Source organism: Mesoplodon mirus (genome assembly GCF_964341445.2).
Source record: "Mesoplodon mirus genome assembly, chromosome: 18".
Lineage (NCBI taxonomy): Eukaryota > Metazoa > Chordata > Mammalia > Artiodactyla > Ziphiidae > Mesoplodon > Mesoplodon mirus.
Window position 1 is genome coordinate 50,496,512 of NC_138994.1, and position 25,707 is coordinate 50,522,218.

The 25,707-nt window shown below is 53.2% G+C and overlaps 1 protein-coding gene across 4 annotated transcripts in view; it reads right to left on the minus strand.

The window, feature by feature from the left end:
- The window catches only part of SGSM2 (small G protein signaling modulator 2), a 37,604-nt gene extending 11,931 nt beyond the window's left edge, over positions 1-25,673 (minus strand). Inside the window, exons 1-12 of one of the 4 annotated variants that reach the window (XM_082605369.1) lie at positions 25,368-25,673; positions 20,530-20,605; positions 5,972-6,134; positions 5,537-5,698; positions 5,209-5,276; positions 4,966-5,111; positions 4,519-4,653; positions 3,874-3,998; positions 3,391-3,458; positions 3,088-3,248; positions 2,776-2,902; positions 1,095-1,232 (exon numbers count right to left, since the gene is read on the minus strand). In XM_082605369.1, the coding sequence (XP_082461495.1) occupies positions 1,095-1,232; positions 2,776-2,902; positions 3,088-3,248; positions 3,391-3,458; positions 3,874-3,998; positions 4,519-4,653; positions 4,966-5,111; positions 5,209-5,276; positions 5,537-5,698; positions 5,972-6,134; positions 20,530-20,605; positions 25,368-25,424 (1,426 nt within the window). In that variant the 5' untranslated portion in view covers positions 25,425-25,673. The remainder of the gene's footprint in view (positions 1-1,094; positions 1,233-2,775; positions 2,903-3,087; positions 3,249-3,390; positions 3,459-3,873; positions 3,999-4,518; positions 4,654-4,965; positions 5,112-5,208; positions 5,277-5,536; positions 5,699-5,971; positions 6,135-20,529; positions 20,606-25,367) is intronic. The other 3 variants (XM_082605370.1, XM_082605371.1, XM_082605372.1) reach the window with 3 other exon arrangements.
- Positions 25,674-25,707: the final 34 nt, after the last annotated feature.

The following is a 25,707-nucleotide window of genomic DNA, read 5'->3' on the forward strand; positions in this document are numbered from 1 at the left end:
TAGGGCAATGGATCAAAGGGTTCCATGTTTGCATTAAGGTCTGAAGAAATAGAGATGGGTTGACACTTCATTATGGACAATGGTGTCTTAAGTTTCTTCTCCTACTTGTTGTATAAACCCTACCCTCATCTCCTAAAAGGTTGGGGATTATATATTTAATTGGTCATTCTTAGAGTATAGAAAAGAGAGACGAAGCTTTTCCCACTAGCTCCTATATGGACAATAAATATTTTTAATGAAAAAAAAGAAATTAACCTGTGGCATGGGAATGGTGGGCATGGGGAGCCTCCCCTAAACTCCAAGACAGGTGGCCTCAGCCCTTCAGAAGCAATCTTCCCTGAGCACCTGGGCCTGGCCCTCACTGATCCCCTGACCAGTCCCTCTACAAGTCTAGCTCTGCGCTGAGTGGTGGACAGAGGAGCTGTGGGCGCTGTCCTGTCATTTCCAATGAGGGGGCCTTGGTAACCCTGGAGTCAGGTCCATGAGGGCGGGAACACACCTGTCTTATATCCTTGGCACAGATATTTCTAGATTTCATGCTAAAGTGCCAGCTGGGTAAACTGAGCCCCGGGTCTCTTTCCATGGTGACCCTGACCGCTCACCTGACCACAGGTGACTCCTGTCCCCTTGAGCTGTCCAGCCCCTACCCCTGCTAAAGAGGGGCCTGGTACTTCTGTCCTGTTTCCGTTAAGTCAGGAGTCAGAGGCACAGGGGGCCCGTCTTCCCAGCCAGCAGGAGCGAAGGAAAGAGACACTGTCCTGGGTTTGCCAGCATGACCCCTCCAGAGTGGGAGCAGGGCTCTCAGAGAGCCATTCATTTCCAACAGGGGACCAGAAAATCAGACCTTCCCACCAGTCAATCTCTTCCCTCTCGGGTGCAAAGCCCTCTCTTCTCGTTCAATGGGGAGCCCAGAGTCAACTGCATTTTGTACTGTCCCCTCCTGCCAGCACCTCCTTCCACCCTCCCTGATCTGCCTCCTGGGTGCAAGTCCCATAATGCCAACACTGCCATTTGAGCCCCTGCGGTGGGTGGCAGGTGGGCCCAGGGGGGTGGGGCGGGAGGATGGGGTCAGGGAGAGGGGGAGGGATAAAAACCTTTCATCGGATTGGGAGCTGTGAGGTTCCGCGAGCAGATCATTGAGAGCATCGCGTGTAGTTTATCCTCGTCTTCCTCATCATCGTCCACCGAGGCCGCGCGGCTGGCCGCTAGGTGGTGGTAGTTAATAGTGACTGCTCAAAAAGAATAGCAGAGATGCAGAGGCGTGAGGACCCTAGGCCCGGGGCAGGAGGGTCCGCACTCCCTCCTTCGGGAGAGCAGAATGGAGTCTGGGTCACCTTGAGCCTGCAGGGCATGGAAGAGGGGAAGGGGGGACCTGAGAGTCTGTTGATGAGTTACTGGGGAAAGTATGGAAGAAGGTGAGGACAGGGCGGCAGCTACAGAGCTCCACTTTTGGAGGATGCCCTCTCTAGGAAGAACAGAAGAGAGAGAACTGATGGGGGCGCCAGGGTAGGGAAAGACAGGGACTCCCCAGCCCTGGCGGAGGCTGGGCATGACTGCTGGCAGATGGGTCCCAATCATTCTTCGGCTCGTGTCATGGTCAAGCTGAACTGCATCTGAGGGTTACCCCAAATCCCCCGCTTCAGACTATAAACCCACCCTCCTAAGGGCTTCCCAGAGCTGCTCCCCAGGAGCCTGAGTCACCCCGCTGGGCTTCAGCTCCTTGAAGTGACCGGAACTGGGAAGTACCAAGGCTTGAAGAGGGCAAGTGGAAGCTGCAGAATCTGAGCCGAGCAAGAGCCTGAGATTAAATGCCAGGTCTGCAAACACGTTCTGGCCAAAGCTGAGTCTCCTTCTCTTCACCAGGCACTCCTGGGAGGGAAGGGGGCCCCAGGTCTCCTGCCCTCCAAGCCTGTTAACAGAGAACTCGCGCTGTGGCTGTGTGTTTGCAGTCTGGGCAATCTGTCCACTAATACGGAGACAACTTGTCGACAGCTTATTGGCACGAGTTAGCACATTTTGGGAGCAGGTGGTCTGGCTGGCAATAAATGCTCTGGGCTGGCAAATTCCCTGACCTTATCCCCGAGATCAGCCATTCTGGCCTGGAGAGACCTATGGGCAACAGCGGTGCTCTGACCAGAAAGGGAGCTCATGTGTTGGTAGATGCCTGTGGACAAGCCCCCTGGGGCCCAGAGGGGTTATGTCCAGGTGGGGCAGGACCCATGAGGGTCAAGTCACCTTTCAACTCCTGGCCCCATAGATTCCCACTGCAGCTCCAAATCTCACCCCAGACGCCCCCCCTACTCCTGCTAATGCTCCCTTCATCAGTAGCTGGTTGGGGGAGGGTTCTGGCTCTAGCAGAGTCAGTGAACAATTTGCACCATCTATAAAGACGCGCTGACCCTGCACCCAGGCCGCCTTGTGGGGGTCAGGTGGCAGGCTGAAAAGAAACCAAGATTTCTCCACCTTCTATGTGTAGTCTCACCACATTTTTTCCCTGGGGCAGGGCATGAAAGGATGACTAAGAGAATACTGTACAGCGACACCTGGATCGGCTGAGCCAAGAGCCTGGGGTCACAAGGTGGGGAGAAGACAGCTAGGTAGACAAGAGACCACTTCTCCGAGGGATGATTTGCGGGGGGGAAGGTCTGGTGAGAGGCTGAGTAAGTACCTGCCTGGGTTAACCGGGCCTGGGCAGTGGACCCTGCCTGCGGCCCCCTGGGTGACACTACACCCCCACCTCTCTCTTCCTCCACAAATGACGTTTGGGACACTTACTGTGCTCGTGCCTGTGGCCAGGGTAAATGATCCGGAACACGTAGTCGGTGGCCCGCCCCGAGCCCACGTCCTCCACGTCCACGGACCGCATGCTGCTGCGCTTCCGTAGCCTGGGGAACACCTTCCCCTGTGGGGAGAGGGGCGGGTGGTCAGCCTGCCCAGGGCGGGGTCCAATCCATCGCCCCCCTGCCCCCCCACCCAGCTAGGCTGCTCCTAAGAGGTCCGTGTGGGGAAAGGATGGGAGGCCAGCAGGTGGGCGGAGAACCCACCCCACACATCCCCTCACCCAGAGCCTCCCAAGCCCCGAGGTACCTTCCCCTGCTGGGTCCAGAGTGGGGGCTCCAGCTGTCCTCGAGGCAGAAGCCCGTTCTCCAGGCAGGACAGGAAGGACAGCAGGTGGCCCCCCTGCGGGAAGTGCAGTGGTGGCCTCTGGATGCCATCCTGGCTCACCAGCACGAGCGTGCCACCGTTCTCTGGGGGGTGAATGTGGGCCAGTGAGGCTGGGTAGGAGGACAGCGGGGTGGGAGCGTGGGGACGGAAGGAGGGGGACAGGAAGTCCGTGCACGGCGCAGGCTCTCTCCCCTCACCCCTGTGCCCAGGAGAGGGGAGGCTCACTTTGCTGGTGGCAGTGGATGCAGACAATCTGACTGAAGGGCACAACAAGGGCGTAGTCCCAGTAAACGCTGGAAAGGAACCAGTTTGGTGTCGCTGTGTCCCAAGACCTGCCATCCCGCCTTCTTCATCTCCCGGCCCCGACACCCGTGAGACTACCCTGAAGGGTAGTATTCTAGGTACCTACTATTAGTACCCTGACCATAGCCGAGAATGTGACTCGGCCAGCCACCTTGTCCCTCCGGGCCCCACGCTGTCCTCATGGCACAGAGCCTGGCAGTCTCAGCTGCCTAGAGCTTGGCTCAGGCAAACCTCTCCGTGCCCAGGCCCGGCTCAGTCCTAGAGAGCTCGGGAACCTGTCCAGGCAGCCTCCCCCTGCAATTCTTGGCATCGGATAAGGAGTGAGGCCTGCCCCCTGGAGCAGGCTGGGTCTCTCCATCCCCCGCCCGGGAGCAAGGCTCCTGGAGGAAGTCCCAAAGCCCCCACCTCTTTTCCAGCTCGGAATCCCCCAGAGTCCCATTCATGAGCTGGTTGGGGGTCCACTTCAGAGTCAGGCTGTGTGCAGACTGGTGCAGGGAGAGGTAGCCAGGGACAGCCTCCATGTCCTCCTTCTGCAGGGAGCAGACACACCAGAAGACAGAGAAGATGAGGGCCTGAGGGCTCCTGGGGCTGGCCTACGGAAAAGGAGCTCCAGGTGCGTGCAGGGAGGCCAGGCCAGGCCAATCACAGGATCCTGGACTGGGAGCCAGGAGGAAGTAGGGGGCATCACGTGCCACACGCAGATGTGGGTGCCTCCTTTCCCTGGCTGGCCTGGGGCCACTGGCTCTGTCCTGTCAGCCTCCTGGATGCCAGGCATGTCCGGGCCAGCCATACCCAAGCTGGGCGTTCACCCTGCCTGCTGGCTGACATTCCTACTCCTGGACGGCCTGGTTCTCAGCTGGCCAGAGCAGATGCCATTCCTGGCTCCTGCCAGCTCCAGGCTGGGCGTGAGGCTATGAAACAGTGAAGTAGGGGGTGGGGCCCTTCTCCCCCTTCTCTCTAGTCAAGCCCCTGGGAAAAGGGATGAATGTGGCTGGAGGTCTTGGTGCCTTTGGAAAAGGGAGAGGAGGGCCGGGCGTTAGGCTCTCCTACCGGCTGTACCAGCACGTTGTTTTTGCCGTAGAGCAGCCGTGTCCTCGAGTTCTGGTGCAGGGACTCCACGTACTCACGGGCGCAGGCAGCTAGCCTGTCCTCTGAAGCGCTGCCGCTTGAGTGCCGCTTCCGGATCTGCGCACAAAGTCACGGCTCTGCCCCCAGCCCCAGGAAGTCAGCCGTGGGGGTCAGCCCTAGGCCTCCATGCAGACCCTCTCTAGGTGACCCCAAGGGTCACCCAGTTTGCTCTCAGCCACGGACCAGCTCTGTGCTCCTGGCATTTATGTGAGCGCCAGTGTGGGGAAAAGGCTCTCCTGGGGTGGCCACTCCCCTGGGCATCTCCGAGGCCCAGCCTAGATCTGCCAGGAGCACACAGCCTAGCTGCTCCTCCACAAAGGCCCGGGGGCATATCCTGGGTGAGCACAGGGTGGGAAGAGTGACACCTACTCCTAGGGCTGGGCGCTTCGCAGGGGAGTCCTGACGATTTGGGGGACCCCGGATACGGTGCCTCTGGACCAGCTCATCAGCCGAGGGGTCGGTCCAGTAGTGATCGGCTGTCTTGAGCTTGGTGTACTCCAAGGCACAGGGTCCCACTGTGGAGACAGGGACAGCCAGCTCGGGGGTGCCCCCTCAGCACTTGCCCTGGAGCCCCCACTGGCCCAGCACAGGCCTGTCTGCTCCTAGGCTTACCTAGAAGAGAGGCCAAGATGGGGCCAAACACAGGGTCTGCCAGTAATGCCTCCTTCTCGTAGTACTTGCTGCCAGGGGAGAGACAGACAGGGTGACCACTGGGGCTCCAGGACTCATTCCAGGGCCGTCAAGCTCACCAAGGAGATACACCCCCACAAGGATCAAATTCATGTCAGTTAGCAAGAAGAAATGAGTCCACAAGGACTGAGCTTTGTGGGGTGCCTGGTGTGGTCTCTGCTTTCGGGATGCTACGGGGGGTGGCACGTGCCTATAGACTGTGGTGGGCAGTCAAGCACAGGGAGGGCTGGGCTCAGGGAGGGGCAGTCACCTGCAGTTCTCCACCAGGTACTGCACGACCCTGTCCAGCACTTTCTCGATGAGCGCTGTGCGTACCCATATGTGTTTCAAGGCCTGCAGGCTGAGGGCTGGGGCCTTCCCACTGGCAGAGCCCTGTCTCTGCTGGGTCTCCTGGTTGCCCGCCAAGGGTTTCCTGCAAAGAGGGGGTGGGCTTCAGGAGTGGGAGGGCTTAGGGGTAAGCCTCATCGCAGACCGGTGGCACTGGAAGCGGAGTTTGGAGCTGCAGGACAAGAACCCAGAGGACTGATTGAGATGGGGGGTTGGAGGTGGTGGACAGGACCTTGTGCCTGAAAGGGCCACCCCCGTACCCTTAGGCTGGCCCGTCATCCAAGAGGTGAGGCCCTGCAAGAAACAGCACATGGAAAGAGCAGAAGGGAGGCATGGGAGGGGCTGGCTCAGGGCTTACCTGCCCTCTACTTGCTGCTGCAGCTCCTGTACCTTGTGGCAAACCTCCCCAGCCACTGGGCACGCCTTCCCCACCTTGGTGAACAGGGCCGCCATCTTGTCACTGCGCAGGAAGCCGGCGGCACGGCGCCTCAGCTGATGCAGGAGGCAAGCCTCCACCGCACCTGGGCCACAAAGGGAGCAGCAGCTGAGCCTGGGTGAGAGCAGGAGAGAGAGAAACACTCCCCTCCCCCATACCTATGGAGAGCAGAGAGTTGAGGGCAGGCCCTGGCTCTGCTAAGACTAGGGGGTGAGGTTCGGGCTTAAGACAGGCCACGGAGACATACCCTGACCTCTCTCCAAAACACTCCCGCGGGCCCCTCCCTGCTCCTGCCCAGGGTGGACCTGCGGGGGCTTTGCTGTGCCACACCGTCCCCGTCCCTCTCTCTCATCTGGTATGTACGTGCCTCCTGTATGCAGCATCGCCCTGAGGCTCCGAGGACAAAGCTGCCAGTGCCAGTTGGCATGGGTGGCTTCACCCCCTGCCCACGAGGGCAAGCACGGACAGCACCTACAGGACAGGGGATGTAGGGAGCACACAGCCTGGCAGCCCTCCTGTAGAGCAGAGATGATGTGGTTGCTAAGGAACGAGGCTCTGGAGAAGGAGCTGAAATATTGATGAAGCCACTGCAGAGATCGGACCTGACAGCAGCCCTGAATTATTGATGAGCCCTGCAGCCGACAGTGAGGGATTTCTACTTCCCATGCAGGGAGGGCTTCCCTTCATTCATTCATGTTTTTAGGGGCCAGGTCTACTCTCTCTGTCTGGATTCTGCTTTCAGCAGACAGGCCCCATAGGAAGGAAAGAAGGGCTTGGTGGGGGAGGGTGGGGAGCTGTCCTGGGCACATACAGATTCTAAAAAACTTAGTGTGTAGGTGTGGGAGAAGGAGGGGCTTGGCCATTATTGAGGACACGCTGATTGTTTTACAGCCGAGGAAGGAAAGGCCTAGAAAGGGGAAGAGAGCTGATTCGAAGTCACAGAGTGGCAGAGCTGGGCATAGACACAGGGCCCCAGACACTGGCCCAGCCCCCTCCAGGTGTGTTGGGGGGTGGGGGCCCACAGGTGGGAGGAGTTCTCCCCTCACTTCACAGGTACTCTTTTTACACGGATTGTGCTGGAGGTGGAGAGTCAGAACAGGGTCTGAAGTGTGGTGCCACTCGCTACTTCCGGAAAACATGGGTAAGTGACTTAATGCTCCGAGCCTCAGTTTTATCATCTGTGAAATGGGGGAGACTTCTTAGGACTGGTGTGAATTGTTACATGAGATGAAGTACATAAACACTTCATGCCGGAGGCCCTTGATGCAAGTCGGTTCCTGACTCCTAACCTCTTTTTGTCGAGATCCTCTTCTATGGCTAACCTGTAAGGGCTGGGTTTTTGCAAGTCCTCTCACTGGCAGAGAGAGGCGAGGACACACTAGAGAGAGAATCACAGGCTGCCCCAGAGGTGGGTGGAGGTGTCATTCTCTTAGGAACGGGGGAACTGAGGCCCCATCAAGCTTACTGTGACTAGTGTTGTTAGAATATGAAACCTCGGGACTTCCCTGGTGGTCCAGTGGTTAAGATTCTGTGCTTCCACTGCAGGGGGCGTGGGTTCGATCGTTGGTCGGGGAACTAAGATCCCACATGCCACACAGTGCAGCCAAAAAAAAAAAAAAAAAGAATATGAAACCTGGATTTAGGAAATAATCACCGAAAACAGAGGCTCTCGCCTGTTTTCTGCCTTCATTGTTACTAACAGACAGTCACTGATGTCCTATAAAAGAGTTTTGTTTGGCTCTCTCTTGTACTGAGGTCAAGAAGTTAGAGAGAGTCCCTGGGGCCAACGTGGAAGCTGGCCAGTTCATTGAGAGCATCCCAGGGAAGGGGAAACAAGACAGGACGCCCTCCCTCTCCTGGGAGCTCAGGCCTCGGAGGACTTTATTTCACAAGTTGCAGCCTTTCCTTCATGGCATGTTCATATATCGATGAGCACATACGTACACAGACAGATGTATCCACAGGTATCATGTGTGTATGGAACATGTGGGGGAATCTTTGCTTAAGTGTTCTCCACATATTCCCCTCCATGGCTGTCCCCTTGGTCCCTGGAGGTCCTGCGTGGCCCTGGGGTACATAGGTGAGTGACCTTTTTGTCATAGTCTCTTGGTCCTGGGGCTGCTGCAGCTACAAGTCCACAGCTGGAAGAAGGGGGTGACTATTTCCTGGGGTGGCACTCCCCGATCAGAGTGGGAGAAAAGCAGCACTGAACAAGGCCAGAGCAGCAGCAGGTGGCACCAGTCCTGCAGAGAATCATGTGCCTTGGTGACGTGACTAATTGCCGGGATAATGAGTCATTAGCTTTCCTACCTTCCCCAGGCGACTGCCCTGTAGCCAGGCTGGGGAGCCTGGGGATGCAGGCAGCAGCTTGGCCTCACCCAGCCTGCCAGGCAGGCTGTGAGCACAGGCAGCCTCAGGGTTCTCTGGGGTGGGGTGGGTGGAGGCATTCCTCAGCAATTACTGCAAGTAGGGAATATTGAGAGAAGCCCAAACAACACACCCAGTGCCCCCACTCACCCCAGGGCCCCTAAGTTCCTTCTGTGAAACCCGGGCAAGGTGCCAGGCAACGTCTGCAGAGGGAAAAGTCTCTCTCAACTCTCTATGTTCCAAGCAAAGTAAACGACCCTCTATGCCAGGTATTCCTAAGCTGGTTCCATGGGCTCCTCGGCCAGTAGTTGTTCAAACTATACTAGTCCTTCCCCATTCCCACAGGGCTGTCCCCCACAGGGAAGGAGCACGTCACTGTGTGCAGTGTGTAGGAAAAATAATCATATAATAACACTGATAATATATAATTGATAATTACTCTCCTAAGAGGGTTTGTTGATAGGCTTCTGGACCTTCGAGATCCCCTAAAACTGCACACAGACTCACTGGTCTGCTTCTGCGTGCTTAGGTGAGTGTTTTTATTCTGGATAAAGGATCCTTGGCTTTTAGTTTCTAAAAGGGGTATCTGACCCCAGAAAGTTTTAAAACCCTGCTCTAAGACTTTTGGGTTCAGAGGAACCGCAGACACTTCCACTGATCAACGCTTACAGACACGCAAGTACAAAGATCCCCCTGGCCTCTGCCCACCTACAGAGAACACCACGCTCAGAACTGCAGTTGTAGAGCTATCAGCAATAATGCCCAACTCTCCGGCTGTCTGTGCTCCCCAGGAGGCCCCCTCACAGACCACCAAGCACGCTTCTCCAGGGAGAAGGTCACACAGAGGCCCCGGAAGGAGACGCCCATCACAGCCAAAGCACCAAGTCAGCCGAAATCATCCCCCTTCTCACTGAGCTGTCCGGGCCCTGGGCCCCAGCCGTGACGTGCAGGTTTCAGGAGCCCCTGTCTCCGGGTTCCCGGCACCACCTGCAGCCACTCTGGTTGCCCCGGAAGAGGGGAGACACAGCCCTGACACCATTTGGATCACTTCACGTAAGAAAAACACGGACTAGTTGATAAAAATCAACATTGGTTTCGGTCACTGCTTGGGATGGGAAGGTCTGGGTGAATGAATTGAAACAGAGAAACAGACATGACTCAACAAGCATGAACCTCTCACTCCCCACCTTGGTCTTCCAGTGGCCTTTGGAGCTGTGGTACCGGCTGAGCCCAGGGTACCCTTTCTACTCTGTCATCCTATCCAACTGACAGCAAGGCTCGGGGAACTGCAACTCGGAGTGGGCAGGAGTGGAAATAGTTTTAACTTTAGCACCTGGCTGTGGACATCCCACCCTGACAAGGTCTGGCACCATCTTCCCAAGGAAAAGCAGTGAACTACAGCCCAGACAAGCCCTGGGACTGTCCCTCACCAGTCTCTGACATGCCCCTAAAGTCTATTAAGATACGGGACTCAACAAATGCTACATGGATTGGAGACCACGAGTGCTAATGGAATCTTCTGGGCCCCTCCCACAAACTCCTTACTTACTGATTTAACCATTCCAAGGAGTCCAATTTAGAACAGAGGAGACATCAGTAGATAGAGAGGGAAGGGACTTGGGAAGTCACTGAATGTTCTCAGACCTTGCTGGAGGGTGGGCTGATTGGTAAGACCCCCTACGGTGGCAATGTGGCACTATCTATTAACATTGCAAATAACCTCTGACCTAGTAGCCCCTCTTGTGAGAATCTAGCTTACAGATAGAATCAAGCTTACTTAGTTATAACAGCAGAAGACTGGAAACTACCCCCTTGTCCATCAATAGAGGACAGATTAAGTAAATGCGGCACATTCATACAGTATCATATTATGCAACTCTGAAAAAGAATGAGAATGAGCTCCAGGAGCTAATAACGGAACGGTCTCCAAAAGCAAGATGCAGAGCAGTTTGACTGCGTGATAGCTTTTGATTACAAAAAGGGTGGGGTTGGGCTTCCCTGGTGGCGCAGTGGTTGGGAGTCCGCCTGCCGATGCAGGGGACACGGGTTCGTGCCCCGGTCCGGGAAGATCCCACATGCCGCGGAGCGGCTGGGCCCGTGAGCCATGGCCGCTGAGCCTGCGCGTCCGGAGCCTGTGCTCCCCAACGGGAGAGGACACAACAGTGAGAGGACCGCGTACCGCAAAAAAAAAAAAAAAATGAGTGGAATAAACAAAGAATAGAATAAAAAAAAAAAATCAGGACAAAAAACTCTGGAAGGATGCATAAGAAGGAAGAATGGTAGTATTACTGGTGTGGAAACTGGTAGGTGGAGGGGAAGTGGGTGAATGGGGGCAGGGAAAGGAGTGAGACTTTTTACTGTATACCTTTTGTATAGTTTTGATATTTAAGCCAGGTTACCGATTCAAAATAATAACAATAATTCCATCATGAAAGGATGCTAGAGATTCTCTCCAACCTGGAGGTGAATTGAAAGTCATGAAACTCAGAAAGGCTGGGTCTGTCCATGGGCACCCACCCCATCACCAGCTCCCTCAGCAAACAGGGTCTGCAGGTTAGCTTGGTTCCCCCTCCCACAGGATGACCTGGGCTCTGCTTAGGGTAGCCACTGGTGATCTGAGCTGCGTAGGGACCGGAGAAACAATTCAGTGGGCTGGGACAAGCTTAGGTGTCTCAGGAGCCCACGAGGATGGACTAAAGCCATGGCTGCCAGAAAACGCAGCAGCAATTGAGAAGGGTCCTCAGTCAGCCCAGCGGGCCTCAGAAACAACCCTCGGCTCTCACACGCATATCCACATTTAAACTGTGTTCAGCAGCCAAGGGGCCTGGACAAGCCCAGCCTGGTAATAGGGGGACCCACTGAATGGCCTTCAGAGAACTCGGTCAGTTGGCTGAGATAGAGGGACACAGCATCCAGAGTTAGCACAGCCTGACATGAAGGCTGGGCCCAAGGCTCTGAGCCAGGAGGGGTTGATACTGGGAGGAGCTCGCATGTCCAGTGTGCCCTGCTCCCCACCTCTGCCAGCTGCCATATGTGCAACGGGCGAGTTCAGCTTCCAGGTGAGGAAAGCGCTGGGTGGAGCAGCTAGCCACAAGTGGCTTGTTTTGGTCCTGGAGTTTTGGGGGACATTACTCAGAGCAGAATTTTTAAAAGCCTTGGATGGTGAAACCAAGATTTCCAGGAGAGGAGCAGCCTCCCTGGAGATAAAGGAATGGGTAGGATGGGAGGCCTTTTTTTAAGTAGGAACTTCCTCAACTGCCCATGGCGGGAGTCAACATTTCACTTGTAGCGGATGAAGTGAGGGGAGCAAAGAGGCGAGGCCAGGCATCCTGCATCTCTCCCCTCCCCGCTTCCCCAGCCAGCTATTTCCACCAGGGATTTATGACGGCTGCCTCCACGCGGAACAAGCATTTCTATGGTAACAAGGGTACATTTTTCCTTCCGCCTGCACTGGTGATGCTGGCGGTTTGCTTCAGCTTTGAGGGGGGTGGCACTCAGCCTTGTTCAAAGCCTTAAAACAAGAAAGCAACTCTCCCACCCAGACTTTCACTGGGAGGAGAAAGCACTGCCCTGATATTCTGGAACCAAGCAAGTGAGAGAAATGAAGTTCATACCACACATACCCATCTTCCTTGCCCTGCTGGGGATGCAGGGCAGAGTCTGCATGTGCAGGGCTCACACTGGCTTGCCAGGGAACCAGGCCAGTGCCAGCCTCACCCAGCTCGACAAGAGACCCGCTGTCTCCCAGAGTATCTCTGGACATCTTGAGTCCACTGTTTGGTGACCCAAGCTATGCCTCCAACTCCTCCTCAATGCCCCACACCTCCAGGCTCCACTCCTGGGCAGGCCTCACAGGGGGACCCATCCCTGGGCAACACAGGCTTTAGAGTCAGACAGATGTGGGTTCAAACCCTCGTTCCTTTCCTTACTAGCTTTTTGACTTTGTGCAGACCACTAAGTCTCTCTGAGCTTCAACTGCAGGGAGGGAAAGGAACAGGTCCCACCTCGATGGGGGCTGAGTGACCGAAGGCAACAGCCCGTGCAGAGGTGCCCAAGGCTCTTTGTAGCGCTCAGAACATGGAAGGTGATGGATGAGCATTAGTGCCTTTCCTTCCTGCGCTGTATCCGTCCCCTGCCCTCCCTCTGGTACCTACAGGTGCTCTGGCTGTGCTCCCCTCTAAGGCCACCCCTCCCACCTGCGCACTGGATTTCAGCCCCTTTCACCTCTCAAGGACATCACTCCAGCAAACGTCCCTTCTCTTTCCTGTATCTTTAATTTTTTCCTATTAGATACTTTCCATTTGTACATAACTGTTCTGTAATTTCTCCAATTAAAAAAAAAAACACACCAGGCTTCCCTGGTGGCGCAGTGGTTGAGAGTCCACCTGCCAATGCAGGGGATACGGGTTCGTGCCCCGGTCCAGGAGGATCCCACATGCCGCGGAGCGGCTGGGCCCGTGAGCCATGGCCGCTGAGCCTGCGCGTCCAGAGCCTGTGCTCCGCAACGGGAGAGGCCACAACAGTGAGAGGCCCGCATACCACAAAAAAAAAAAACCACCACCACCCTTGGCCCTACATCCCCATTTAGGTGTTAAACCATTTAGCTGCTTCCCTGCACATAAAATTTCTCAAGAAAGCTGTGTATGTGCCACGCAGCTAGATGTTGTGGTAACTGTTGTGGCAGGTCGTCTGGAGCTGCCTCCCTGAAGAAGGGCCAGGTCTTGATCTCAAGAGAAAGACTCTTGGTGCCCTTCCTCGGGCCTGTCTCCATAGAGGGCCCCCTTGGCAGCCCGAGAAGGCAGGACAGGGAGGGGAGGGAGGACGTGTGCTGTGGTCACCAGAGCTCTCCCCACCCCCCTCTAGACAGGCATGGCTGTGGCTCCATCAAGGTCAAGGATTTCCCATGGGCAGTGACTTATGGGGAGAGGGACCACACAGAGCTTTTCTGTTGGGACAGGAGAGCTGCAAACGCTCGTTTTTCTTACTAAACCAGCCTTCATAGCTCGCCTCAGTGGTTATGGTCAGCACTGAGGACTCAGAACCTTGGCCTTCCCTGTAGAAGCTCTCTCATGGTGGGGGCCCAGTGTCCTGGGTTTCTACTCTTCCTCCTCTTTTTGGATTTCACCATGACTGGCCACCGCATGACTGACCATCCTACTGTCTGGCAGCCAGGTGATGACTGGTCTGGTGTGGGCCTGTGAAGGGCTGGCTTTGCGTCCGTCTCTTCTGTGTTCGCTCTCTAGAACTACCCAGGTCCCCCACCCGGACGCTGTCGTTGGTTTAAAAGACCAAGGATGGGAAAGGAAGGCAGCAGCCTCAGCAACAACGGGTCCTTCCTGACTCCAGCTGGGGGTCCAGGATCAGGGAGGACCCTTCAGCAACATCTGCTCCCTTTCCCTGTTCTCCCCACTGCCCCTGGGCACAGGTTCTAGGCTGTGAAGCCTCCACCACTAACAGATGTCTGTACATGGACTTGGGGACGGAGGCTGGGCCAGCTCGGGGGTGGGACTATCTCTATGTGTTGGATTAAACACAACAGTCTACAAGACAAATTAAATTATGAAACTTCAGTGACTAGCATTTAATGCTGATCTACTCCTATAAAGTATTCTAGGACTTCCCTGGCGTGGTGGTCCAGTGGTTAGGACTCCACGCTTCCACTGCGGGGGGCATGCGTTTGACCCCTAGTGGGGGAATAAGATCCCGCATGCCGCATGGCACGGCCTTAAAAAAAAAATAATAAAATATTCTATATTTACGTGACTTCAGACTCCACCCTCCAGTATCCAACATCCAGTTCCAACACCCAGAAGGTGGGGCAGATTTCCATACTTATTTGTCTGTTCTGCAGGCTTACGTGTCCAGAATCCTGTTTAAGGTTTAAGGATGCATTCAATGCATACTTTTTGAAATAAAAATATATCCTATAAATAAAGGCTGCATACACTTGCTATCTCTATCTCTTCCTCCACCCATCCTCTCCTCCTCCTCTTCCTCCTTTTTAAAAAAAACATTTCATTATGGAAAATTCCAATCATATACAAAAGTAAAGAGAATGATATAATGAACCCCCGAGTACCCATCACACAACATAAGCAATGATCAAGGAAGGACCAATCTTGTTTTAGTTATACCACCTCCAACCACTTTCCCCCTTATCCCTAGATTATTTTGGAGCAAATTTTACATATCATATATTTTTGTCCATAAATATTTTAGTGTGTATCTCTAAAAGATGACTCTTTTAAAAACATGTACCTAGGGCTTCCCTGGTGGCGCAGTGGTTGAGAGTCCGCCTGCCGATGCAGGGGACACGTGTTCATGCCCTGGTCCGGGAAGATCCCACATGCCGCGGAGCTGCTGGGCCTGTGAGCCATGGCCACTGAGCCTGCGCGTCCAGAGCCTGTGCTCCGCAACGGGAGAGGCCACAACAGTGAGAGGTCTGTGTACCGCAAAAAAAACCCAACATGTACCTAATACCTGTACTGCACCTAAAAAATCAATAATAATTTCTTAATATTTTCAAATTCCTTGATTGGGTTCCCAGAGTTCAAATTTTTCTGATTGTCCAGATGCTCAAAGCTCTCAGAAACATGGATTCCTAAATGGAATCCTGGAGAAGGTTCTAGGAGGCTTTATGGGGAAGGTTAAAAGATCACTTTCAAGAACAAAGTAGAATGTCACTGGTGGTGGTGATGACAACATTTACTGAGCACCTACTGCATACCTGGCTCCATGCTGTGTGCTTTACCTGTATCACTCTTTTAATCCTCACATCAACCTTATTCCATAGGTTCAGAGTTGCTGAATAAGTGGCCATGGTCACACACTTGATGACATGGTCAGTCTGTGAACCCAGGTCAGGTCTGCCGGACTCCAAAGTCTCAGCTATAGACCATCACCACGTGCCCTCAGCCATGCCCTAAGACAGGGCGAGGGGAGCCAGTCTCCCAGAGGGCCTTTCTTCCTACTGGATCATTACCACATGGAAAGTGGAAGCCAGATATGCTGAGAATGAGCTGTTCATTCAGTGTGGGCAGGAAGAAGAGAGAAGGAATCCCTTTCACTGAAGAGAGAGTAAAAACTGGCTGGTGCCTGAATCTCAGGATGTGCTGAAATACCCCAGGTGGGACACACCCTCCCGCCACACCTGCTTCTCTCCCAGCTTATTAGCATCTCCTTGCCATTCCTAGGAGGAGCTTGCTGCGGCTGAACTTCCCGGCTAATGAAAGCTGCTTAGCAACAGGGAGCAGGTTAATAAAGCCCTGGTGTTTTTCCCAGCTCCACAGACTCCACCCCCGTCTCCCATTACAGCTCATCCTCAGCCTGAAGCAACCCTCAGGTGGACGGATCAGCGCGGGGAGGGAAGGGAACCTAAGGACTGAGGGGCAGGGCTGGTCTGGGTCCCGCCCCCAGTGCCTGTGGCCAGAAAAAGGAGATGTTTACAAGTCTAAGAACCTGCTCTGCCAGGCCGGGAACCTCTCTGTGGGCCTCCTAAAGCCCTTCTACCCACCAGTGGTTAAAATCCAACCTCAGCGCCCAACTGGAATGGAGCAAACGGAGACACTGTGGAGGCAGATGCTCTTCTTTGAGCCAGCGGGGAGGGGAGGCACAGTGCTCCTTGGTTAAGGCCTAAACTACCCCAGACCACTTGATGGGAAGAGTAACTGGGCACTCTGTGAGCAGTCATATTGCTATTACAAATGCAGAGTTCAAAGGTGAAACTTAAGACAATCGGCTGTTTAACCCTGACCTTGAGTTGCCCACCAGCAAAAGTTAAGAGCACCTGGCCCTCTGGGGGTTGGGGTGGCAGGAGATAATCAGCCTATGACCGGGGGGTTCAGGAAGCCACAGAAAAACAGGAAGCATTAATTTCATTCAGCAGCACAAAGTTTCAGAGGCCATATTATGGAGCAAAACGCAAACTTGACATGACTTTTTTTTTTTTTCTTTTGCGGTACGCGGGCCTCTCACTGTTGTGGCCTCTCCTGTTGTGGAGCGCAGGCTCAGCGGCCATGGCTCACGGGCCTAGCCGCTCCCTGGCATGTGGGATCTTCCCGGCCCAGGGCACGAATCCGTGTCCCCCTGCATCGGCAGGCGGACTCTCAACCACTGCGCCACCAGGGAAGCCCAACTTGACATGACTTTTTAAGATGAAGACAAGATATCCAAGCACCTTCTCCCAACAGTGGGGTTTGGGCCTATTCTCCAGTGCGCGGGTACAGTCACACAGGTCCTGGGGGCTGGCAGGGGGTGCCTCAGAGCAGCAACGCAGCCTTGCTCTGTGGTAGGAGAACAGCACACATAGAACCCCTCCCTGCCAGCTGGGTTTGCCAGCAAGGCCTCCTCACAAGGTTTCTACCTGCTGGGGCCTGACTGGCTTCTAGACAGACAGGTTTAGGAACAAGCACAGCAAACACAACAAACGCACGTTTCTCGTCAGTCCTGGGAGTCTCACTCCTCCCCTTGAGGGACAGGAACTTTCCTGGGTTTGCCCAGGGCCAGGTCTCGACCCAGGGATTCTTCAGTTCCATTTCTAAGGCTCTCCAGGAAGGTTCTGTTTCCGGTTCAAATGTCTGTATTCTAAGGAAGCTCAGGGAAGCTCATCTTGCTCAGGCCCTGCCCTCTTCAGTCACCCCCTAGCCATCCTCTGCGATGAACAGAGAGGCCAAGGCGGGCAGAGGGGCCCAGGACCCCGGCCCTCCACAAAGCTCTAGTGAAAGGGGTCACTCACTGCAGTTTATCCAGTCTCCACGGGCTTCACTCTGGTCCCTCTCTCTCAGCACTTTCTCTGCACTCCCACTTCCCCAAGAACAAAGCTGAATTCTGGATGTGGCTGGGACAAGTGCAAGACCCAGGGTAAGACTGGACCCACTTCAGACTAAAAATGCACTTCTGAACATTTTTCCAGGGGGTGAAGGAGCCTGGCATTTCAGAATCTCCAAAAAGCCAGAAGAGTGGAGTTTTCCATCAGTACATGTCTATTCTCTCTGCCTCCCCCTAGGAATCCCTGATTATGATTCCACTGTGTGATGCAGGCAGGAAAAACGGTTGATAATCACTGCTTTTTTTTTTGGCCACACTGGGTGGCATGCGGGATCTTAGTTACCATACCAGAGATCAAACCTGTGCCCCCTGCAGTGGAAGTGCGGAGCCCTAACCACTGGACTGCCAGGGAAGTCTTGATAATCACTGCTTTAAACCAACCTTATTTGGAGCCCGAACTGAGATCCCCATCACCACTGAACACCATTTTCAACAAAGTATAAAGATTCCTTTTCCCGTGGGTCTCAGATGCCCCGGCTTGACTCAGCTTTATACTATTGGGAGCCCCTCCTGCTAGCATTCCCTTCCGTGGCTGTGCACTAAGCCCAAGGCAGAGGCAGCAAACTGGCAGAGGCTTGCAGATGCCTTTTGTTTAGCCCACACAATTTTTTTTTTAATGGGAATTAGTTATCAGCATTTAAAAATTGGGACATTTCATGTAAAAACCCAGACTTCTGGCTTCTCTTAAAATAAAACAAGGGCCATAGCAAGCCAGGGCTAGCATTCCTTCAGAAGCTGAGTGGTGGCTGCCCCCTTCAAACATGGCAAGTGCCACCCAGTTCACCCCAGTGCCCACCATTGCCTGCTGTCCCACACCCGGACTTTTCTCGTTAGACCCTGTGGGCATTTAAGTTTGCACTTTGACCTAAGGCACCTCCCGAAATCCGGCAGGACAGGGCTCCTCTTGCTTTGGGGCTGATCTTAGAACCCTGGAGACCTGGGTCTATTTCATAGACCCTTGTTCTAGTTCCGTGACTGAAATTGGCTGAAAGTAGAAGAATCATTCCTTTTGAAGGTGATATCCCTGCCTGCTGGAAAGAGCCATGGGCTTCAAGGCAAGAGGCAAAAATGAAAGCCCTACTGCTTCCTGGGGGCCCCTGGACTCATCAGAGGAGAGCTGACGGTTTCTTCTCACCCTAATGGACTTGACGGTGGGACGCCAACAGCTTTTTCCCCTGCCTCTCTTCCCCCATTTACCTACGGCCGCCCACATGTGGCACCCATGCACAAGCTGTTTGTGCTATTTTATTCTGTTTTCTGTGTTTGCTGTGTGTGCTCTGGACGAAGCCTAGCACCATGCCATGACTAATTGGGCCACCAGTAGAGCCCTTCTGGTGACAATGACAGACATTGGCTGACGTCAGGGGAACACAGCACAGGTGGAAGGGAGTAGGGTTCTAATACTCGTCAAAGTCACCTATTGCAAGACTAGCATGCTTTTTCCCCAGCAGGGCTTCTGCCCGAGAAAAGTAGGATCAGATTGCTCCTGCAAACCTGAGAATCGTTATATCATCTCAAAGAACCAGGGAAGCTTACCCGAAAGGGAGATAGTAGGACCTCAAGCCCTGCAAACCTAGTTTCAGGCTTAACATCCAAAAGAGGAGGAAACACAGACATTTTTCTCATCTCTTACAATGCTAGGAACCTTCACATGTATCATCTCAATACCCACAAAAATTCCTTGAGTTGGGAGTCACCACCCTGTTTTTAGAGGAGCAAACTGTGGGTGACAAGTTAAGAAACTTGTCCAAACAACTTGAGAAGCAAGCAGAGCACGGGGATTTGTCTGAACCCTCAGTCTGTCACTCGGGCTCTGCTCACAGGCTGCCTCTCCCCAGTCGCCCTCCCACATTTCTCTGCTTTATTTTTTTTTCCGTAGCTGTTGCCACACCTGTTATTGCAGGATATATTCATGTGTACATTTGTTTTCTGTCTCTCTGCCCACAGAATGTAATCCTCCGGGGCAGAGAAGCTGTCCATCTTGCCACTCCTGTTTCCCTACCTGGAGAACAGTATCTGGAATCTGGGGGACCTTCAGTGTTTGCTGCTGGACTGATGGGAGGGGCAGCTCTATCGGCCTCACCATGCTACTGTCAAAAGTGTTCCTTCCCGTATCTCCTCCTTTCACTCCTTCACCTCAGAAATGCACAACCTCCCTTCAATGAACACCAATCTCAGAGGTCAAGGAAAACAACATAAAGGTGGCAAATGGGGGACTTCCCTGGTGGCCCAGTGGTAAAGAATCCTCCTTCCAAAGAAGGGGGCGTGGGTTCGATCCCTGGTCAGGGAACTAAGATCCCGAATGCCGCGGAGCAACTAAGCCCACGTGCCACAACTACTGAGCTCACGCGCCTCAACTAGAGCCTGCGTGCCACCAACTACAGAGCCCACGCACCCTGGAGCCTGTGCACCACACCTAGAGAAGAGAAAACCCGCACGCCACAACTAGAGAGAAGCCCGCGCGCTGCAACGAAAGATTCTGCATGCCGCAACTAAGACCTGGCACAGCCAAAAATAAATTAAAAAAAAAAAAAAGATGGCAAACGGAAGGTCAAATTCCTGGAAATCCAAGAAGATTCAGTTGTGTGTAGGGACAGGCTTGCTCCTACAAAAGCAAAAGTGTTCATGCTGAGGCAGAAGCGTTGGTTTATTACAGACTTTCTCCTTTCTAAGGTGGGAAGGCTTGGCTATCCCTCCTTTACACTCATGTTGTTTTGCACGCAGTCGAGTGCTTGGATAGTTGGGATGCTGGAGCAACACAGGTGGGATTAATTAGAAAATAGATATGGCACAGAAAGCATCCGAAAGCACAGACCCTTCCCCAAAGTTAATGTAAAGATAAACCAGAGCAGTGGTTCCCAAACCCAACTACCTAGGACAATGGCCTTTAAAGTGTGGTCTCTGGACCAGCAGTATCAGCATCATCTGTGAACTTGTTAGAAATGCAAATTCCTGGGACTGCCCCAGACAGACTAGAATCAGAAACTCCAGGGTTGGGACCCAGGAATCCGTTTTAACAAGTCCTACAGGTGACTCTGATGCATGCTAAAATTTGAGCACTACTGTCCTTGGGAACTAGACATATATAGTCGATTCTTGGGCCCTGGAGATCCTGATTCAGTAGGTCTGGGATGGGACCCAAGGAGATTTCATAAGCTTCTGAGTTGATTCTGACTTGCAGCCAGATTTGAGAACTACTAAACCTGAGGACTCATCTTTCCCTGGCCCCAAGATAGTGTCCTCAGTTTTTAACCCCCTCTCCCATTATCCCCCAGTCACTCACTCACCACATAGAGTAAGGATGTGGCTGCTATCTTCATGCACAAACTTCCTGGTGACAGCCTCCTCCATGATTTGCTTCACCTGTCAATAAATGGGCAGCATCGTTATTGATTGATTGATTAACTGATTGACCAAAGTCCTGTGAGCAAGTAAATGGCTTGGCTCTGCCGCCCTGGTCTGGGTTCAGACACCTGCAGAGTAGACGATAGGAAAGGGAGGGGTGGGGAATAAAGTTTCTTCAGTACAGATAGCACCAACACCTTGGAAAGGCAACCAGGAAAAAAGATGCTCTAAACCCACCAATCAATCAGTGCAGATATTCCAACCCAGGAGGAAGAGCCCTGCTATAGAGAACAGGGGTGGGACGCTATTTGCTTATCTGTACTTAGCTGCAGAAGGGCCTGTGGGCAGAAACACTGTCCTTTAGGGACAAACTGTTTCAGTACAGGCTCCAGATAAACAACCTGACCCTCCTTTTCTCCCTTCTCTGAGGGTAGTGGTACATCCATCTAGGCCTCAGGGACACTCCCCACATGCTCAAAGCCCAGTCTTCTTTCTCTCTAGGTAAAGCCCTATGTTTGGGTTCCTACCTGGATGTGAAAGCTTCTGAATGCCTTGTAAGGTAAGCAGTCACAGCCTTCTTTAGAAAGAACTTAAAAAAAAAACACTTTAAAATTGATGTACAGGAAATTCCCTGGTGGCGCAGTGGTTGGGAATCCGCCCGACAGTGTGGGGGACAGGGGTTCGGGCCCTGGTCCGGGAGGATGCCGCGGCGCAACTGGGCCCGGGCACCACAACTGCTGAGCCTGCGCTCTAGGGCCTGTGTGCCACAGCTGCTGAGGTCCGCGCACCTGGAGCTCGTGCTCCGCAGTGGAGTGGGGGTGGGGTGGGGTGGGGTGGGGTGGGGTGGGGGGGCACTGCAGTGAGAGGCCTGCACACGGCGGCGGGGGTGGCCCCCGCTTGCCGCAACTGGAGAAACCCCACACCCAGCAGCAGAGACCCAATGCAGCCAAATATAAATAAATTAATTAATTTTAAAAAATTGATGTACAAATACAAAAGGGTATATATCATAATTACACAGCTTGAAGAATTTTCACAAATTGAACGCACCTATGAAACCAGCATCAGATCAAGAAACAAAACGTGGGGCTTCCCTGGTGGCACAGTGGTTGAGAGTCCGCCTGCCGATGCAGGGGACACGGGTTTGTGCCCCGGTTCAGGAAGACCCCACATGCCACGGAGCGACTGGGCCCGTGAGCCATGGCCGCTGAGCCTGCACGTCCGGAGCCTGTGCTCCACAACGGGAGAGGCCACAACAGTGAGAGGCCCGCGTACCACGAAAAAAAAAAAAAAAAAAAAAGAAATAAAACATGACCAGCACCCTAAAGTACCCCCAGACTCTGCCATGTTTCCTTCTAGTCACTACTTACCTCAAAGGTACCCACTATCCTGACTTCTAACATTATAGAGAACTTTTGTGGGGTTTTGTACTTTTTATAGATGGAATGGCTCACTGTGGAGTTTTCGTGACTGGGTTTCTTTTGCTCCTTGGTGTGACTGCGAGATTTGTTCATGTTGTATATGGATGTGCATTGTTCATTCTCCATTGTGTGAACAACTCACAATTGACTGGCATTCGGGTAGCTTCCAATTTGGGGCTATTATGGGTAGTGCTGCTGTGAACATTCTAGACATGTTTTTGTGTGAACACGGGTGCTCATTTCTTTGGATTTATATTTTTAGGCAAGGAATTTCTGATGAGTATATTCTATATTATTAGATTTTGCCAAGTTGCTCTCCAAAGTGGTTGTACCAATTTACACTCCCAGCAGGAGTATATGAGGTTCTAGTTGCTCCCAGCACTTAAACCATGCACTTCTGATGGCTTGGGGGAACGTGCCAGGAGACAAATACTAATACTGAAGATTAGAGGGATGGATTACCTCAATCCCAACATTAAATCTTACAGATACGGTAAGCTCTGGGAGAGCTAGTCTTTGCCATTCTTTGGACAGTGCCCTGTGTCCAGTGTCCTGATGCTGCCCTTGCTCCCCAGGCCCTCACTTTGGTTTGGAGGGTGGTAGAGCTTCTAAAGTCTGGGGAGGAGGAAGGACCCAGAGTTTCCTCCCTGCTGCGAAGTGCTCATGGTTAGTGGTTAGGTAAAGGGGGATCGGATCGATTCTGCACTCTATTTTTTTTAACATCTTTATTGGAGTATAATTGCTTTACAGTGGTGTTAGTTTCTGCTTTATACCAAAGTGAATCAGCTATACATATACATATATCCCCACATGTCTTCCCTCTTGCGTCTCCCTCCCACCCTCCCTATCCCACCCCTCTAGGTGGTCATAAAGCACCGAGCTGATCTTCCTGTGCTATGCGGCTGCTTCCCACTAGCTATTTTACATTTGGTAGTGTATATATGTCCATGCCACTCTCTCACTTCGTCCCAGCTTGCCCTTCCCCCTCCCCGTGTCCTCAAGTCCATTCTCTGCGTGTGCATCTTTATTCCTGTCCTGCCCCTAGGTTCTTCAGAACCTTTTTTTTTTTTTTTTAGATTCCATATATATGTGTCAGCATACAGTATTTGTCTTTCTCTTTCTGACTTACTTCACTCTGTATGGCATTCTCTAGGTCCATCCTCCTCACTACAAATAACTCAATTTTGTTTCTTTTTATGGCTGAGTAATATTCCATTGTATGTATGTGCCACATCTTCTTTATCCATTCATCTGTCAGTGGACACTTAAGTTGCTTCCATGTCCTGGCTATTGTAAATAGAGCCTGCACTCTAAACTATTAAAACCTTCCTAGATTACTTCCCAAGGGGTTTTGCATTAAACAGAGCATAATGTCACAGCTCAAAGACCTGCAGGCATCTGAAGCAGGCTGTTGGGGCAGATTTTTGGATTAGGAGGACCTATAGATACCCTGGGAATTCCCTGGCGGTCCAGTGGCTAAGACTCGGCGCTTTCACTGCTGGGGCCCAGGTTCAATCCCTGACGGCGGAACTAAGATCCCACAAGCTGTGCAGCACAGACAAAAAAAAAAAAAAAAAAAAAATTATACTACAAGTCCTTTATGAAAGGCCAGACTTGCCTACAATTACCCCCACTGTCCCTACTTGTAGGACAAGAAAGGATTATATTTCTCTTGAAATCAAGCGCTGAAGGGGGAAGGGAACTAAGAGTTCAGAGCGGGTCAACATCTGTCAGGTAATACACATAGCTGTGGCATATTCTGGACATTTCTTACATCTGTTTAAGAATCATTCTGGGAGCAGTACAGACAGCCTTCTAAGTACTGCCTTCCCCCAAATCTTTCCCATCATCCCTGACCAACCCCAAATTTGGAGCAAACCAACAATCCTAGCACATCTGCCCATAGTTTGGGCATGGCTACATTTTTGTTCTTGTTTATACTGTTCATATAAACCTCTGTCACTAGACTCTCTGTTTCCTGAGGATAATTACTGAGATTTGAGATTTCTGTTTTCCTTGGGGAGACCAGAGTTGGGGCTTAAATGCTAATTTGATGTACTCCTGGCCTAAAAAACCTCTCACTTGGCCACTTCACAGCAAAGGCACAATAGAGCTTCTCACACACAGTTGGAAAAGGTGATGGTTTCAACTACTTCTTTGCCAACAGAAGGGAAGGAAACAAACGTTAGGGCACAATAGCCAGGCCATAATTAATGTGGGAGAACGATCTAGAGCCTTCCAGGATTTTATAAGAACCCAGAGTCTTCTCCAGTCCTGAAACTCTAGGAAACGGTAAAGGAACCAATATGGTAAACTTTTATATATGAGGTGAATATCACTATCCTTATTTTAGAGATGAAGAAATTGAGACTCAGAGAGGTTAAGTAACTTATTCAAGGTCACAAAGAGCTGGTCCAGACTATCCCAAAGTTTATGCATTCCCATCAGACTTTGCAGTCTCCAAGATCAGCAGATTTATTTACCAAAGAGTCATTGAGTGCCTACGTGGATACAGAGTTCTGGACAAGACGGATGGGTGTCCTGCCCTCATTGAGTTTACACATCTGGCAGACACAGAGGTAGGTGGGAGGAGTTCGTGGCTCCATCCAGAGGCCTAATCCATTCTAATCCACTCTGTGGGTTTGAACTCTCCAGCTCTCGTTTGTGGGTGAGTCATATGGACAACCCCCCCCACCACCATGAAACTGAAATGGCTTTTAGGGCAGGGTCAAAGTAAAGGACATTAGTACAGAGAAGGACTGTTCTCTTTCTGACGTGGGCGGGGGTACTCCTCAAAAGAGGAGAATAATCTTGAGTCTTAAAAAACATTCTCAAAACACCCTCTGGCCTCTGCGTAGGGAGGTGGGCGTGGAGTGAGAATCAGTGAGGTGTGCGGCGAACCCTCCTGCAGCCGAGGCTCGGTTCCCAGAAAGATAACTGAATGGGGTGTAGGGCAAACCGGAGCTAAGCCCCCAGGTCACCCGTTTAGCGCTCTAGGAGGCCTGCGAGGGGCCCCGCCCCCTCCTCAGGCGGCGCGGGCAATGAATGGGCAGCTCGGGTTCTCCAGAAATTGCCGCCACCCCTCCCCCGACCTCGGTTTCCCAGAGCTGCTGCCTTCACAGGGCGGGGAGCTGCGGGATCGCGGAGCAAACTAACCCTGAAGCGCCGGCCTAGCCCCTGGGGCCGAGGAGAGCTGCCCCCTGATCCGGGAGTGGGGCGGAAACCGCAAACCAGTCCAGGACCCCGCCCCCGCCCAAGGCCAGCGAGCGCCCGCGGCCCGGAATGGGAGCGGATCTTTCTGTCCCTTGGGCCTTGCGGACAGGGACGCGAGCTCCCGGGGGTCCGTACCCCGACTTTACCTCTTTTTTCACGTTCCACAGCAGTTTCTCTTTGACTGCGTCCTCCGCGCTGCCCATCGTGCGGCGGCTGACGGGGAGGTGGTGCCCAGCGGCCGCCTAAGCCCCCCACGCGCCCTCGCTGCCTCAGCGCCTCTCGGCTCAGCGCCCCAAGCGCCAGGAGGAGCCCCCGCCCGCCGCGCTCCCCTCCCGGCGCCGCCGCCGCAGCCACTGCCCGGTGCTGGGCTCTGCAGCCATCTTCCGAGCCCCGCACCGACGTCAGGAGGCTGGCCCGGCCCCTTCCCACAGCCGGGGGCGGGGGGGTGGTGCGCTCAGCCACTGGCGGGGGGGCGGGAGGGGGGAA